This window comes from Parambassis ranga, chromosome 5 (assembly GCF_900634625.1).
Source record: "Parambassis ranga chromosome 5, fParRan2.1, whole genome shotgun sequence".
In the NCBI taxonomy this organism is placed as follows: Eukaryota; Metazoa; Chordata; class Actinopteri; family Ambassidae; genus Parambassis; species Parambassis ranga.
Genome location: NC_041026.1, coordinates 6519822 through 6538320, shown reverse-complemented (window position 1 = coordinate 6538320; position 18499 = coordinate 6519822). Strand labels below are relative to the sequence as shown.

At 40.2% G+C, this 18499-nt stretch overlaps 1 protein-coding gene and 1 long non-coding RNA gene across 4 annotated transcripts in view; both read right to left on the bottom strand.

The window, feature by feature from the left end:
* Positions 1-15219, bottom strand: part of LOC114435889 (complement C1q-like protein 2) — a 34879-nt gene extending 19660 nt beyond the window's left edge. The window contains exons 1-3 of one of the 3 annotated variants that reach the window (XM_028405852.1): positions 14957-15219; positions 9733-9905; positions 9519-9647 (exon numbers count right to left, since the gene is read on the bottom strand). In XM_028405852.1, coding sequence (XP_028261653.1) covers positions 9519-9647; positions 9733-9905; positions 14957-15195 — 541 coding nt within the window. In that variant the 5' untranslated portion in view covers positions 15196-15219. Of the gene's footprint in view, positions 1-9518; positions 9648-9732; positions 9906-14930 lie in introns of all 3 variants that reach the window. The other 2 variants (XM_028405853.1, XM_028405854.1) reach the window with 2 other exon arrangements.
* LOC114435912 (uncharacterized) lies at positions 4756-6149 on the bottom strand. The gene is made up of 3 exons (XR_003670662.1): positions 5911-6149; positions 5696-5823; positions 4756-5216 (listed from the first exon to the last, which is right to left on the bottom strand). It is a non-coding gene; the product is annotated as an uncharacterized LOC114435912 (long non-coding RNA).
* Positions 15220-18499: the final 3280 nt, after the last annotated feature.

The window sequence follows — 18499 nt, the reverse complement described above, 5'->3', positions numbered from 1 at the left end:
GTCACCCCGGAGTGTCAGATTCCGTCTCCTGTATCAGAACATTGAGTGAAAGAAAATACCCTGGGTTTTGTAGTTTCGCCTTTTGCAAAAGGGAGAACACAGTGAACGCAGGCCTTTCAGTCTGCTTCACTCCCGTCCATACGTGTTCGGCCCTTCCCTGGACACAGGCTTGTTTTATTGAAAAGTGGAGGTACATTTGCATAATAGATAAACAGTTTTCAAGACCTTCTGTTGGTATTCCCATATTGGGACATGTTGCCCTGTTATTCCACCTACCATTATAATACTTGGTCTAACTGTTATTTATGACTGTGAAACACTGTATATCCCCTCTCTGTTGGATACTTTATCTTACATCCACCTTCACCATAACAAAAGGGCTCCAGTAATGTAAACCTCCTTCCTAAGCATATACAATGAGTACATATGTGCTCTGTATCTGTCAGCGCGTAGGTAACCTTTATATACTTCCACAACATCCACATCAAAGATACCCCATCAGAGTCCTCCTTGCCCCCCTCAGCTGCCCTCTCAATCCTGGAGGAGGATGTTAACAGGCTGTTCAGGAGACTGAACCCCCCGCAAGGCTCCTGGACCTGATGGTGTGTCCCCCTCCTCCCTAAGACACTGTGCAGACGAGCTGACTCCAGTGCTCACAGACATCTTTAACACCTCTCTGGAGTCATGCCATGTGCCAGCCTGCTTCAAATCCTCCACCATTGTTCCAGTTCCCAAGAAACCAAGGATCACTGGTCTTAATGACTACAGACCTGTGGCACTGACGTCTGTAGTCATGAAGTCCTTTGAGCGCCTGGTACTGTCCCACCTCAAGACCATCACAGCCCCCCTCCTGGACCCCCTGCAGTTCGCCTACAGAGCTAACAGATCTGTGGACGATGCTGTCAACCTGGCCCTTCACTACATCCTGCAGCATCTGGACTCCCCGGGAACCTATGCTAGGATCCTGTTGTGGACTTCAGCTCTGCTTTCAATACAATCCGCCCAGCTCTCCTCCAAGACAAGCTGTCCCCTGCTGCATGTTCCAGACTCCATCTGCCGGTGGATCACTGACCTCCTGACAGACAGGAGACAGCATGTGAGGCTGGGGACGAATGTCTCGGACACAAGGACCATCAGCACCGGTACCCCCCCAAGGCTGTGTACTTTCCCCTCTGCTCTTCTCCCTGTACACCAACTGCTGCACCTCCAGCCACCAGTCTGTCAAGCTGATTAAGTTTGCTGACGACACCACCCTCATTGGACTCATCTCAGACGGGGATGAGTCTGCCTACAGGAGGGAGGTGGACCGTCTGGTGTCCTGGTGTGCTGACAACAACCTGGAGCTGAATGCCCAGAAGACAGTGGAGATGACAGTAGACTTTCGGAAAGTGCCAGCTCCATCACCCACCCCCCTCACCCTGACAGACACCCCATCTCCACAGTGGACTCTTTCCGCTTCCTGGTACCACCATCACCCAGGACCTCAAGTGGGAGCTCACCATCAGCTCCCTCATCAAAAAGGCCCAGCAGAGGATGTACTATCCTGCGGCAGCTGAGGAAACTCAAGGTGCCAGCCAGGATGATGGTTCAGTTCTACACGGCCATCATTGAGTCCATCCTCACCTCCTCCATCACAGTGTGGTACGCTGGGGCCACTGCCAGGGACAAGCACAGACTGCAGCGTGTTGTGCGCTCTGCTGAGAAGGTGATCGGCTGCAGCCTGCCATCTATCCAAGACCTGTACGTCTCCAGGACTCTGAGGCGTGCAGGTCGGATCACAGCTGACCCTTCTCACCCTGGACACGGACTCTTTGAACCACTCCCCTCAGGCAGGAGGTTACGGTCCATTCGGACCAGAACCTCACACCACAAGAACAGCTTCTTCCCCTCTGCTGTTGGACTGTTGAACTGTAATTAATGCACTGCTCTGCACTGTCACTTCACAAGGACTCTTTAGTATAGTCACTGCACAATGATGACTATTTGCACTGTTTACTCCATCTTGCACTACTTGCATTAGTACCACCTCACCGATCCATGTGGTACCTGTTACATTACTACATTACTACACTGTTCCACTCGTTCATATAAGGGTCTATGTTTACCATTACATCCGCCATTCATTTTATGTTCTGTTCATTGTATGTCTGTTATGTCATGTCAATTTAGCCTTACTTTAGATTATTTACTTAATTTTATCTTAGTTATATCTTATTTCATGTTAATTATTATTATATGTTCTTTGTATGCACCAATCACTAAGGCAAATTCCTAGTAATGTGAACCCCCTTCACTTACATGGCAATAACACGATTCTGATTCTGATTCTGAAAAATTAAACGATTCGATCTCTGCCGGCTAAACAAACTCTGTTGTTAGCAGTTATAATTTGGATCGGATGGACCCTACTTTTCAAAATGTATTGTGGGATACATTGAGGGCCCTATATGGGGTCTATAATTTCTCACTAAGAATTTGGACAGCACTACAAAATGGTGGAGGCCCTATATAGTGATTAAGGAGTGATTTCAAACACAGCCACTGCCGATTAATGAGGCCCCTGGTCTTCTTTCCACAGGTGCCAGGATGATGTGTTGCTTCCATTATCAGACCAATCAGGTGATGTCAGGTGGTCAGAACTCTCCACAGCAACCTGGTTGTTCTTGATGAGTAATAGTGGGATTTTCTCCCACAGCATGTTGCCCATAGACTACATAATCATTAGCAGCAATATTAACACATGGTTTTGTTTTCTTGCATGAAAAACACGTCCTTTCACAGTCAGGTTATTATCGCTAATCTAATCGACTGTAAAAATTAGTTTTTATATGTCTCTGTTGATATATGGCTTTATTATCAACAAAGACCAGTAATCCTACAGGCCAAGGTCAAAACAGAGTGAATCTAAACAACCTTCCAGCCTCAGAAGGAACAACAGGGACTCTAAGACATGTAAATGTGCAGTTTCAAGCATTTATTATTGGTTAAATGTCTAAAGCTCAACATGTTTGTGTTAACTCTTATTGACACTGGTAGTTAGAACAAGTATAGAACAAAGTTTTCATTTTGGGTTGGTTCTTCGGTTCAGTGATCTGGTTCTCTCTCTCCTGTAGTCTGGTCTCGCTGTGATTCAGTCTGACCGGTGGCTCTTGTTTGGCTTCTGTTTGACAGCACTGCTGATATTCTGGGTCAACAATGTTTTACTACATAATTTATTTGTCTTGCTCTCTTAAAAGTGTGACTGCTGATGACACTATAGACTTTGTGTTACTTATTGACAACACTGTGCTTCCAGCCTCATGAGGAACATACAAGGACACAGAACTTTGCTGTAGCACTTTATTGTCATTAGACAGTTCATTGTCAATAACAATCACATCAAACTGTTCTGTTATGGAGTTATGGAGATACCTACTGACATTACATTTAGATTTGTTGAAAGTTGTTTTTTTAAACCTGTTAAAAACCACCTTCATCTAGATCAGCTCTGTCAGCTTGGAGTCATATTCTCTTCTACAGGAGACAGGTTATACTGAGGTTATATACACAGCTGCTGAACAAATTCAACAAAAACATGAGTTTCCAAGAAATGTATCTTTATCATTAAGGATGAAGGTCCTGCAGTTTGCTGATGTTTGGTTTCATTTTGACAGACAACTGATTTCTGTGTGCACAGGTTAGTGCCAAAACAGACCCTTAGCTTTAAAAAAAACACAACTCAGAGATGGTTTGTTTTTATTGAGTCTCACCAACCTTTAGTTAATAAAGAAATTCATGGACTGTAAGATTTATACATTTACTAAAATACTGATATTGTGTTTTACTAGTAATAGTAGGGCTGAAACGATTTTAAGAATAAATTGAATTGCGATTTTCTGGCAAATATTGCGATTTCGATTTCATCCACGATTTTTTCAAATCAAGTTTTAGTGCACATGAGCATTTGCAAAGATCACAGAAACTTACATCATACCTAGGGGTGGGCGATCAATCATGATCACGATTTTGCATGTTTCTGTGTAAATAACTTCAGGTAGCCTACTCTGTCACTTCTCAAATACTATCGGTAGATCTAAAAGTAAACGCTGATAACGTGCACTCAGTATTAGTTTTCAATAAACATGAACATTTAAATAACAATTACAGAACAAAATAAAGTTTATTTCAAATAGGTTAAAAAGAAGACTAATGTAGTTCTGTAAAGTATTATCTTTACAGAATTACATAACCTTAGTGTCCCTGCTAAGGTTAAACAATAAATGTGATTTAGAACAAATGATCAAACTTTAATGGGAATCATATCTAAGGAAAAATGGAGCTGCTGCTTTCACACCGTTTACTAGAGTCCTCATGGAGCCACTTCATCAAATGCCTGCGTTATTGTTTTGGCGTCATTAGCTGTTGCCTCTGTCTGCATCTGATGTACACACACGGCCCTCCACTGCGCACACACACCACACACACACACACACACACATACACACACACATGTAGAAGAGCTGCTGACGGCACAACAGCAGCGAACCTGAATATAACGAGCTGGTAATGTTCAGAGAGGTGGGCACGTACGTGCTCGTAGCATTTAATACATTCGTATACACGCGGCCCTTCCACTGCGACACACGTCGCGCACACACACAGACACAGGCTTAGAAGACGCGCCGTTGCTGCCGGCAGAAAGAGTACCGAACATAAAGGTGGAGTTCGTTTTAGGGACCAGTTCCTCCGTTTTCTTTTTGTTTTCAGCCGTAGCTTTTGACAAAACAAAACCTGATTCAGTTAGGAGCAGTGCAAAAAACCGTGGCTTTGACGATCTCAAAATCGCATTGTCTCAGATCGCAATTTTCGGTCTAAAACGATAGATCGTTCAGCCCTAGTAAATAGTAATAATGGAAAAATCACAGTAGTAATAGTACATTTATATATGTGGTGTTAAAAAGTGATCAAATGAGCAGAAAACCGCTGAAGGTGGTAGTAGTGTCACTTCCCAAACATGTGCACTTGCTCTCATGCGTACAAACACCTGATCTCCTCTCTGCAGCTGCAGGAAGGCTGCGTTGCCTCCATTATCAGAGTTATCAGACATTGATGGGTGGTCAGCGGCCTCCACTATGATACATTATTCTTGATGAGGAATAGACGTGCCCAGTGTTGTCCCCCAGCATGATAAAAGAAGTGAAGTAGTAGGTGGCCTGCAACAGGTGCAGTGAAGATACCTGTGGAAACAACACTTATTCAAAGAGCTGACTCAGCAGTACATTTCTATGTGTTGTCTATGTATTTTTTTTAGCCCTCAATGAAGTCTCTGTGCTGTTTTCCCTTTTTATTTATTTATTGAAACAAATTGGTAAACAAACTTCTGTTATTTAATATGTTGATGACTCTTCTTCCGTCCTTTGCCTTTGTTCAAAGCTGAACTCCCTGTCACAGCACACATTTGACTGAATTATTGGTGTTTGGTCACAAAAACAAGTACAAGACAGATGTCTGGAAAATGTAATTGCAGAAGTTTCTTTTGAGGCCAAGTCAGTGGGTTACTGTGAAACAGTGAACAGTTCTGCAGGAACCTAGGCGTCCTATATCAGGCAGTAATGGACACCCTGCAGCCAATCATGACCAAGTATTCAACCAGACCATGACTGGTTATTTGTAAATAAAACAGAATTAAAGAAAAAGTCAGTACTGCTGTACTTACCTGTGTGCTGATTGTAGGCGTTGCCCTCATTTGTTATCACAGCTCCATAGACCAGAGTTGTAGCTGTATTGAAGGGTCCGATGGTTCCCTGTGTTGCTGTTTGGCACTGAATACTACCTTGGTGGCAACTAATTAAAAGAAAATGATCTTGTTCATTTAGTCACTCACCATCATTTGTTACATAAATATTGCCAAACAGGAATGTTTCAGTTTACCTTTATTCTTCAGTGCGAGGATCTGGTTCTCCACTGTCCTTCAGTCTGGTCTCAGTGTCCTTCAGTCTGTTCTCGCTGTTCTTCAATCTGGTCTCCATAGCTCCCAGTTTCTCTCTCATAGCACTGAACTCTTTCTGTCTTTCACTGATGTCTTCTGTGTCCACAGCATTGGTAACATCCTGGGCCAAGTCAGGCCACAAAACAGTAACATGAAAAATGAAATGTTAAAATTCATCTTCTTGCTCTCTGAAAGTCTGACTGATAATGAGGCATGAAGCCTTTGTAGCCCATTATTGTTTAAACTGTTAAATTATTAACAGTTCATATATAGCGTTATTGGCTTTTATTACAAGTTTATTGAATCAGATCAGAACAATCGAGGCGTGCCAGGACTTTAGGCCTTGATGTCTACAGATTAGTGTTACCATTGAAGATGGCTGAGTCACCTTGTCCCCAAACAACCTCCAACAATCCCCAACTGAACATGTACACACAGTATGTAGGGCACACAGTCGCCCAGCATACGCACAGTTGATAAAACGTACACATCATAAATGTTGTTTGTAAGACACACACTTACTTACACACTGGCTGTGTTCGAAATCCCTCACTCACTCCCTACTTCCCATATGGGGAGTTCAGTGCAGGGCACCATATAGTGACCCCATTGTGAAAGCATTTTTGGACATTCGGACTCTACCTCCCTCATTTTCTGTTGCCATTAATGATGTCAATGAGTCGATCTCTGCCGGCTAAACAAACTCTGTTGTTAGCAGTTATAATTTGGATCAGATGGACCCTACTTTTCAAGATGTATTGTGGGATACATTGAGGGGCCTATATGGGGTCTATAATTTCTCACTAAGAATTCAGACAGCACTACAAAATGGTGGGGGCCCTATATAGTGATTAAGGAGTGATTTCAAACACAGCCACTGTCGATTAATGAGGCCCCTGGTCTTCTTTCCACAGGTGCCAGGATGATGTGTTGCTTCCATTATCAGACCAATCAGGTGATGTCAGGTGGTCAGAACTCTCCACAGCAACCTGGTTGTTCTTGATGACTAATAGTGTGATTTTCTCCCCCAGCATGTTGCCCATAGACTAATGGGCAACATGCTAAGTTAATAAAAAGATATATACATTATAAAATAGACTACCAATAAAAAGATATATACATTATAAACAGTTTACATATTAACAGTTATTGCACAGGTGAGTGGTGGTAGAAATGGTTTATAAACTGTACATAGTGCATCAAAAACTAAATAAATAATTTATTGTACACTGTGGTGTGTGAGTATTGCACCTATCAGAAGTGTTTATTATACAAAACATGTCCTTTCACAGTCAGGTTATTATCTTTAATCTAATCAAGTGACTGTAAAAATTCGTTTAATATGTCTGTTGATATACGGCTTTATTATCAACAAAGACCAGTAATCCTACAGGCCAAGGTCATAACAGAGTGAATCTAAACAACCTTCCAGCCTCAGAAGGAACAACAGGGACTCTAAGACATGTAAATGTGCAGTTTCAAGCATTTATTATTGGTTAAATGTCTAAAGCTCAACATGTTTGTGTTAACTCTTATTGACACTGGTAGTTAGAACAAGTTTAGAACAAAGTTTTCATTTTGGGTTGGTTCTTCGGTTCAGTGATCTGGTTCTCTCTCTCCTGTAGTCTGGTCTCGCTGTGATTCAGTCTGACTGGTGGCTCTTGTTTGGCTTCTGTTTGACAGCACTGCTGATATTCTGGGTCAACAATGTTTTACTACATTATTTATCTATCTTTCTCTCTGAAAGTGTGACTGCTGATGACACTATAGACTTTGTGTTACTTATTGACAACACTGTGCTTCCAGCCTCATGAGGAACATACAAGGACACAGAACTTTGCTGTAGCACTTTATTGTCATTAGACAGTTCATTGTCAATAACAATCACATCAAACTGTTCTGTTATGGAGTTATGGAGATACCTACTGACATTACATTTAGATTTGTTGAAAGTTGTTTTTTTAAAACCTGTTAAAAACCACCTTCATCTAGATCAGCTCTGTCAGCTTGGAGTCATATTCTCTTCTACAGGAGACAGGTTATACTGAGGTTATATACACAGCTGCTGAACAAATTCAACAAAAACATGAGTTTCCAAGAAATGTATCTTTATCATTAAGATGAAGGTCCTGCAGTTTGCTGATGTTTGGTTTCATTTTGACAGACAACTGATTTCTGTGTGCACAGGTTAGTGCCAAAACAGACCCTTAGCTTTAAAAACACAGTCTCACCAACCTTTAGGTTATAAAGAAATAAAGAAATTCATGGACTCTAAGGTAGCAAGTTCAAGATGAGAAGTAGAAGCTATGGAGTTGAAATTTAATATGAGAGACTGAGAATAATAGCTGTTGTGAAGTGTGATCTTCATATTATGCCTTTCTGAAGGACTTCGAAAGCCACCTGGAGGCCATCGTCCAGTCAAGACTGCCAAAGACTCTCTCACAACCTAACACTCAGATAAGCACAGCAAAGAACAAAAACACACTACACGGGTGGATGGACAATATCTTTAATCTTTATTTTGTTCCCAGAATTTTTTTTTAATCCTTGTTTCTTTTAAATACTTCTCAGCCTGAGTTGACTTGTGAAGGAAAAGACTATTGAACTGAGCACACTAGTTGTACACTGGTGGAACTGATGCATTATTTTTCAATCTTATGATTTTTCTCATTTTTCTACTCCTACTTGAGAAGAACCTTAGTGGAGTTATATTGCCTTGCAGTATAGCAAGGGAAGTGTTATATTTAGTTTATAAATAAATTCATGGATTCATACATTTACTGTCCACTTAATAAAAACAGATAATATGCTTTAGTAATAATAATCTGTGAAATTCACAGTAGTAACAGTACATTTATTTATGTTAAAAGTGATCAAATGAGCAGAAAACCGCTGAAGGTCGTACAGTAACTTCCCCAAACATGTGTTTTTGCTTCCAGGCGCACAAACACCTGGTCTCCTCTCTGCAGCTGCAGGAATGCTGCGTTCCTTCCATTATCAGCCCCGTCATTTACGGTCTGATGGTCAGAGCTGTCCACCATGATCTGGTTATTCTTCATGAGGTCTAGTTTTGCTCTCTGTTGTCCTCCAGCATGATAGAAGAAGGTGAAGTAGTAGGTGCCTGCAACAGGTGCAGTGAAGATACCTGTGGGAACAACAGTTTATTCAAAGAGCTGACTCAGCAGTACATTTATGTGTTTTAGCTCTTTCTTTTAAATCTATACGTCTTTCTGTCAAACGTGTAGGATCAAAAACATTTATTATAAAATATATCACAATATATGGGGGGGCACAAATATCGGTTGCTAGTTTGAGACCCCTGGTCTAAATACTGTCTAGAAACCAGCCAGCAGGAAAATGTAATTGCAGTAGTTTCTCTTTGAGGCTAAGTCAGTGTGTTACTGTCAAACAGTTCTGCAGAAAATAGGCGTCCTATATCAGGCAGTAATGGACACCCTGCAGCCAATCATGACCAAGTATTCAACCAGACCATGACTGGTTATTTGTAAATAAAACAGATTAAAGAAAAAGTCAGTACTGCTGTACTTACCTGTGTGCTGATTGTAGGCGTTGCCCTCATTTGTTATCACTCTTCTATAGACCAGAGTTGTGTCTATGTTGTAGGGTCCAATGGCTCCAACTGGTGATGTTGTGGCACTGAATACTACCTTGGTGGAGACTAATTAAAAGAAAATGATCTTGTTCATTTAGTCACTCACCATCATTTGTTACATAAATATTGAAACAGAAAGGTTTCAGTTTATGTTTATTCCTCAGTGCGAGGATCTGGGTCTCACTGTCCTTCAGTCTGGTCTCGCTGTCCTTCATTCTGGTCTCGCTGTCCTTCAGTCTGGTCTCGCTGTCCTTCAGTCTGGTCTCGCTGTCCTTCATTCTGGTCTCGCTGTCCTTCAGTCTGGTCTCGCTGTCCTTCAGTCTGGTCTCCATGGCTCCCAGCTTCTCTTTCATAGCACCAAACACTTTCAGTAACTCACACATATCAGGTGAGCATGTCTGCATTTCACTGATGCCTTCTGTGTCCACAGCATTGGTAATATCCTGGGCCAAAGTCAGGCCACAAAACAGTAACATGAAAAATGAAATGTTAAAATTCATCTTCTTGCTCTCTGAAAGTCTGACTGATAATGAGGCATGAAGCCTTTTGTAGCCCAGTTGTTGTTTAAACTGTTAAATTATTAACAGTTCATATATAGCTTTATTGTGTTTTTCAAATAACTTTATTGAATCAGATCAGAACAATCGAGGTGTGCCAGGACTTTAGCCTTGATGTCTACAGATTAGTGTTAAAATTTGAAGATGGTTGAGTCACCTTGTCCCCAACAATCCCCAACTGAACATGTACACACAGTATCTAGGGCACACAAGTCGCCCAGTGTACGCACAGTTGATAAAACGTACACACATCATAAATGTTGTTTGTAAGACACACACTTACACTTGTTCGATATCCCTCACTCACTCCCTACTTCCCATATGGGGAGTTTAGTGTAGGGCACCATATAGTGACCTCATTGTGAAAGCATTTTTGGACATTTCGGACTCTACCTCCCTCATTTTCTGTTGCCATTAATGATGTCAATGCTGTTGGAAATGAAACGAGTCAATCTCTGCCGGCTAAACAAACTCTGTTGTTAGCAGTTATAATTTGGATCGGATGGACCCTACTTTTCAAGATGCAATGTGGGATACATTGAGGGCCCTATATGGGGTCTATAATTTCTCACTAAAAATTCGGACAGCACAACCTTCCAGCCTCAGAAGGAAGGACTGTAAGACATGTAAATGTGCAGTTTCAAGCATTTATTATTGGTTTAATGTCTAAAGCTCAACATGTTTGTGTTAACTCTTATTGACACTGATAGTTAGAACAAGTTTAGAACAAAGGTTTCATTTTGCGTTGGTTCCTCAGTTCAGTGATCTGGTTCTCTCTCTCTCCTGTAGTCTGGTCTCGCTGAGATTCAGTCCACTCCACAGTGTTGGTTAATGCATACATTTTTTTATGGATGCACCAGTTAGTGAAGTAGTATTGTACCCAAACCACCTATCAAAGATTAGCAAGCTCTGTATAATTAACCACTTGGGTGAAAAATCTCTTTCTACTTTCGAAGATACCACTTCACATGCTGTCAAAGATTTCTGAGAGTCTCATCAGATCTATTTAATGATTAGGTGCAATTAAAACAATGTGCTTTCCAAAGCCTTAGAGCAAAATTAGTTGTGCATCACGTTTGAGTGACCAAAAAACCACTGAATGTAGTTGAGTAATCAGATCCCCAAACATGTGCACCTGCAACCAAAAGCACGTACACTTGGTCTCCTCTCTGAAGCTCCAGGAACACTGCGTTTCCTCTGTTATCAGCTGTGTCATACCACGAATAGTGCTCCTGGGCCTCAACTATGATGTCACCATTCTTGTAGAGAAGCAGCTTGACTTTATTTTCTCCTCCAGCATGAAAGAAGAAGCTAAAATAATAAACACCTGCAACAGGTGCTGCAAAGATACCTGAGGAGGAGTAGTGTGGTTAATTTACATTTTCAAACTTTAAAGTCTTAGTGTACGCGAAAGTGAACATGTGAATCTGACCTGTGAAATTACTGTAGGCACCACCGACGGTAACAGTCACTCTTCTGTAGATTAAAATTTTGTCTTGAAGGGTCCAACAGGAACGTTTCCTGCTCCCAGTGCTGCACTGAATGTAACCTCATTTGCTCCTGGAAACAGAAAATGATTGCAGAGATTGTATTTTGTTTTGCCCCAGTAAATTGTGTGCATTTCACCACTTGACAAGTTTATCAAGTCTTCTTCTTACAATATCGGTAGCATTTAAATGATATTGGCCAAAACTGAAGCCAGAGCTGAGCAAAAAGAGACCAAAAATGTACAAATTCATCTTGAGGTTGAGTCAGTCAACTTGTAGCTCTGATTGATATGAGCTCTCTGCCTGCTTCTCAGATGTTTTGTTGTGTTACAGTTACCTGTTAAATGTTTTCCTTGTGCCATGATATTGTCCAAGTTAATTTTTATCACTGGATTAGATATAAGACACAGAAGAGATGTCCCATCAGTGCAAAAAACATTTAATATTTTACAGCGCTCAGTTATTTCATACCAGAAGTGTCAACTGTGAGTGTGTTTTTACATTTCTGCTGTAAGAAGCTATAAAGACTTAAAAATGTTATTTTAAAATGATGTAATGAATTATCATCAATTAAATGGAGGCAAGCCGCCCCCAAGCATCATTAAAAAGTTATAATACAAAAAGGTATAGTACTAATAAATAATCTGCACGCTCTTGTACGTGTGTGTGTGGGTCAGAGACACAACACAAACATCAACCAGGGTCCATCTCAGACGGTAAATAACGAGAATGCCTACAACACATTTGTTCACAGACACATCCACTCGGTAACATTTGACACAAAGTCAAACACTGCCTGGCAACAGTTAAACAGTGACGTGAAATGCCATTGATAAAAATAATGTTTTATTTCATTAACACTGGACAATAATCTCACTCTTCAGGTACTTGGAAAAAATGAAGCTCTGCAACAGAAATATGCCCACCCAGTCCTTCATCACTATGGCTGATCAGAGACGCATCGTGCAGATCTCTAAGGGTGGTGGCCGCCGCCTGCACTGTAATCTCTGCATCAGCGCTTCACACATGCAGGTGTACGATCTCAATGATCCCATCACATGCGAAGTGACACCAAACTATGCGTATGTGATTGTGACCTGTGACAAAATTGGCAACCAGTGTCTTCCTGTTCATTATGAAAGACACACCGATAAGAAGCCAAACAAGAACACTCCACCCTGCCAGCCCTGACCTCTGATACCTGTGTCCAACAGGGTCACATGGCTGAGGCTGCAGGATGTTCTTTCTGTTGTTCAGGTTCAGATGATCATGGATGAAAGAACATTTCTTCCAGATTTCATACTTTTTTTAGCTTTGCAGCATTAAAGGAGTTTAATTAATGATATAATGATGCAAACATACAAAGTTTAAAGCTTTTTGTTTTGCTTTGTCAAATAAAATGCCACATTCATTCATCTTCTTTATGTTCATTCATTCATTCTCATGACGACGTTATCTCAGCTGCGTGGTGGAGGCCGTTCTGTGAAGTGTCCTTTGACCGTTAGTGACATTTGAAAAAGAAAGTTATTCAGCAGCAAAATGTTAGGAAGAGAATCTATACGCAATCTCTGTCACCTCATTCCTCAACAAAAACATGAGTTTCCAAGAAATGTATCTTTATCATTAAGATGAAGGTCCTGCAGTTTGCTGATGTTTTGTTTCATTTTGACAGACAACTGATTTCTGTGTGCACAGGTTAGTATCAAAATGGACCCCACTTTGGTACTAACCTGTGCACAGATTTAAAACAACAAAACACATAAACTCACAGATGGTTTGTTTTTATTGAGTCTCACCAACCTTTAGGTTATAAAGAAATTCATGGACTGTAAGATTTATAAATTTACTAAAATACTGATAATGTGTTTTACTAGTAAATAGTAATAATGATCTGTAAAAATCACAATAGTAATAGTGCATTTATTTATGTTAAAAAGTGATCAAATGAGCAGAAAACCACTGAAGGTGGTAGTGTGTCGTCCCCAAACATGTGTATTTGCTCTCATGCGCACAAACACCTGGTCTCCTGTCTGCAGCTGCAGGAATGCTGCGTTGCCTCCATTATCAGCCCCGTCATTTATGGTCTGATGGTCAGAGCTGTACACTATGATCTGGTTATTCTTCATGAGGTCTAGATTTACCCTCTGTTGTCCTCCAGCATGATAGAAGAAGGTGAAGTAGTAAGTGCCTGCAACAGGTGCAGTGAAGATACCTGTGGGAACAACACTTTATTGTTTTTAGCCCTCAATGAAGTCTTTGTGCTGTTTTCCCTTTTTATTTATTTAGTGGAAACTAAAAAAATTCTGCTATTTAATATGTTGATGACCTCTTCTTCCGTCCTTTGCCTTTGTTCAAAGCTGAACTCCTGTCATAACACACATTTGACAGAAGTATTGGTGGTTGGTCACAAAAACAAGTACAATACAGTGTCTGGAAAATGTAATTGCAGTGGTTTCTCTTTGAGGCTAAGTCAGTGTGTTACTGTGAAGGCGTCCTATATCAGGCAGTAATGGACGCACACATGGGATTTGATGTTACGCTGCTGAACGGCAGAAGCAGCAGTTTAGGAGGAAGATGTTGCTATGTTACTATTTGGGATTTCTCGGTTTTGCTTGTTTCCCAAATATCTCTGCTTCAAATGTTCACCTAAACGGCTGCTTCTGCCGACGTTCAGCTGCGAAACGTCAGAACCTGTAAGTGTGTGTGTGTGCATGATTTGCGCTGCACGCTGCAGTGGGAGAGCCCTGTGAGGACTACACACACATGTCATGAAGTATGAAAAGTTTGTTTTCGTTCTTGCCACCCCTGGAACGTGAACAGATTTCTCTGTTCTCTGGGTATGTAACAAGCTCTACAAAGAACTTATTTTATTTTTACAGCAAGGGGACATCACAGAAAAGTAATAACCGAATTAATCGTCATAAATAAAACATCGGTTAGAAGGTTTAAATGTCGGTTTCGATATATTTTCGGTTAATTGCCCAGCCCTACCCTGCAGCCAAGCATGACCACGTATTCAACCAGACCATGACTGGTTATTTGTAAATAAAACAGATTAAAGAAAAAGTCAGTACTACTGTACTTACCTGTGTGCTGATTGTAGGCGTTGCCCTCATTTGTTATCACTCTTCCATAGACTAGAGTTGTGTCTATATTGTAGGGTCCGATGGCTCCAACTGGTGATGTTTTCACACTGAATACTACCTTGGTGGCAACTAATTAAAAGAAGAAAATGATCTTGTTAATTTAGTCACTCACCATCATTTGTTACATAAGTATTGGCAAACAGGAAGGTTTCAGTTTACATTTATTCTTCAGTGTGAGGATCTGGTTCTCACTGTCCTTCAGTCTGGTCTCACTGTCCTTCAGTCTGTTCTCGCTGTTCTTCAATCTGGTCTCCATAGCTCCCAGTTTCTCTCTCATAGCACCAAACTCTTTCAGTAACTCACACATATCAGGTGAGTATGTCTGTCTTTCACTGATGCCTTCTGTTTCCATAGTAACACTAATATTCTGGGCCAAAGTCAGGCCACAAAACAGTAACATGAAAAATGAAATGTTAAAATCCATCTTGTTCCAGTGCTGCTCACTCTCTGAAAGTCTGACTGATAATGATGACTTAATGACCTGTTAACAACCTGCAGCACACAGTTAATATTTGGCTTTGTTATCTTGCTGAAAGTTGCTGATCCAGCGGATAATGCAGCATAGGAAAACAGTATGTAAATATATGGCACTGCACAGTAACAGTCAGACCTCAGTCTATTTCACCATACAGTGTCAGGCTGAAGGGGAAGTAGCAACATACAGTCCCCTTCAAGTACTGGAACAGTGAGGCCAATAACTATAGACTGAAATCACCAAAAGATAATACATTTTTTTTCAATGTCTTAATAATCTGACTGTACGTGAAGGCAGCATGCGAAGATTAGTGTTAATTATCTGACTGTCCTTGAAGGCAGCATGTGGAGTTCGTGTAACAGAGGTCACCTGGTTGTTCGGCAGCTCGTCAGATGTCACGTTCAGCCTGTTGTTTAGGAAGAGAATCTGCGCGCCATCACTGTCACTTCCTGACTGACTTCCGGCAAGATGGCGAACCGGGTGCATGAGTATGTTTGAGATTTCGACCGACGGCGCCAAACGCAAAGACCCTTTTTCACCGGTCAAAACTCAACCGAATGCTGAAAAGAAGGACTCAGGGAAGGAGGAAGGTTTATCTGCTATTCTGGAAGCGATAAAACAACTTACCAGTCAAACCTCTGCACTTACTGACAAGGTAGATTCTCTCGACACTCAGATACAACAAAACTCTGTGATGCTTGCTAACTTGGTGAAGGCTGTCGAGTTTAATGCGGCAGAGATTAAAGACTGTAAAACTAAACTACAAGCAATGGAGAAGGACACGACTGCAAATAAGAAAGACAACGCTGAGTTGAAAGAAAGAGTCCTGGATAAGATAAGATAAGATAAGATAAGATAAGATAAGATAAGATAAGATAAGATAAGATAAGATAAGATAAGATAAGATAAGATAAGATAAGATAAGATAAGATAAAACTTTATTAATCCCGAAGGAAATTGTTGCACCAGAGGTATCAAGTTACATTAAATGCAGTTAAGTACAGAGTATAAGAGTATAAGTGTCACTATAATCCAAATAAGAGTACAGTACGCAGTATGGGCACAATATATGGTACATGGATACAAGTATAAGAGACAGCACTAAGAGAAAAGCAATATTTTTGTTTTGTAAGGGTGAAAAAACTAACTTTATTTTGTTACAGGAAACACACTCAAATCCAGAAGACGAAAAATAAGATCCTCTTCGATCATGGTTCCACTAAATCAGCAGGTCTGGCTATTTTGTTTCATAACTCCCCTGGCACTCTTATAACCTCTAAATATAGCAACAATGGAAGATGGCTAATCTGTGTTTTGAAATTTGACGACCAGTACATTATTTTAGTAAACATCTATGGTTATAATAACCCCACGCATAACAGACAACTGATTTCAAAGGTCTCTGACGTCATTAAAAACATAAATATTACTTATCCGTTGGCCAGTGTAGTTATGGGGGGTAATTTTAATATGGTTAACGATGAATACCTTGATAGATACCCTCCCAAAGGTCACTGTAACTCTCAGAACCCTGTCCTATCAAACTTGTGTAGTAACCACAATATATTAGACCCATGGCGTTTCAAATACCCTGCCACCAAACAGTACTCCTGGTTCAAACCAAATGATGTTACAAAGTCCAGAATTGACTATTGGTTAATTTCTGCTCCTATATTACAGATGGTCTCTAGCTGCTCACTATCTGCTACTCCTCTTACGGATCATTCTGTTGTTAAAATTAGCTTTTCACCACCTGGATCCAACTATAGAAACAAAGGCTATTGGAAATTCAATTCAAGTTTATTAAATAATTCAAATATATTGTGATGGTATAAAGAATCTAATCACAGAGGTTGAAAATGAATGTTCCCTAACCTCACATGTATCTAGATGGGAATTTCTTAAATTCAAAATAAGAGAATTTTCCATTCAGTTTGGTAAGGCTTATAGCAACAAGCAGACTGAGTTGAATTTAATTAAAGAAATTAACACCTTCTGTTTGAAGATGTCACTATCTGACAGTGATAAGCAGGAGTTACTAACTTTGCAAGCTAAACTTGATGAAATGTATCTTAAAAAGCAGAAGGGGCCTATGTTAGATCAAGGGCCAAATGGATGGAGGAAGGTGAAAAAGGTACAGCATATTTTTGCCGTCTAGAAAAGAGAAGACAGGTGAGAAATTCAGTTAAAACCTTACTGATCTGGAATCAGCTATGCTCTGACCCTTCCAATGTTGCTAGGGAAATCATTTGCTTTTATAGTAAGCTTTACTCCTCAATGTTTTCTATAAATTACTCTGATGCATTTTTCAAACACATAGAAAATTCTATTCCATGTATAGAAGGTGACTTTGCAGGGTTATGTGATTCTGATATTACTGCTTATGAGCTTGACAAAGTAGTTGAGAGCCTATCTTTCAATAAAAATGTGACGGTCTGACATCCAACTTCTGGGACTTATTAAAAGAACAAACGTTTTGGATTTGGTGACAAATTTCGAAACATCATTGAATCTCTTTATGATAATGCAAATAGCTCAGTCTCATTACCAGGGGGTACCTCGCCAAGGTTTTCTATCAAACGTGGGATTAAACAGGGATGCCCAATCTCCCCTTTTTTTTTTATTGCCACTGAGATGCTCTCTATTTTTATCAAAAATTCGAATATTGCTCCCCTAAATGTTTTTGGCAAACCTATAATCATTAGCCAGTTAGCGGATACAACCATTATACCAACTATCTGAGATTCCAAAAATATTACAAAACATTGATAAATTTTCTAAAGCCTCAGGGCTTAAACTCAATTTAAACAAATGTGAACTGATGCCAATCCATCAATGTGCTTTAACAAAAATGTACAACATTCCCATAAAGACGATAGTCAAATATCTGGGTGTATATATCTCTAAAGATGTCACTGAAAGAGAAAACAAAAATATAAAGGAGGTTTTGGATAATTGTCAAGCTAACCTTAATTCCTAGTTACTGAGAGATATAAGTTTATTAGGTAGAGTGTTTTTGACTAAGATGGAGAGCATTTCGAGGTGTATTTATCCTGCATATTCTCTAGCCAACAGAGCCATCAAAAAGATTAATCAGATTAATTTTGATTATATTTGGAAAAGAAAAACTCATTATATTAAGAAAGTGGAAATGACCAAAGAATATAAATATGGAGGTTTACAAGCCATAGACTTTGATTTCATAAAAGAAAACCCTGAAAATAAATTGGTTAAAATCCCTTTTAAATAGCAA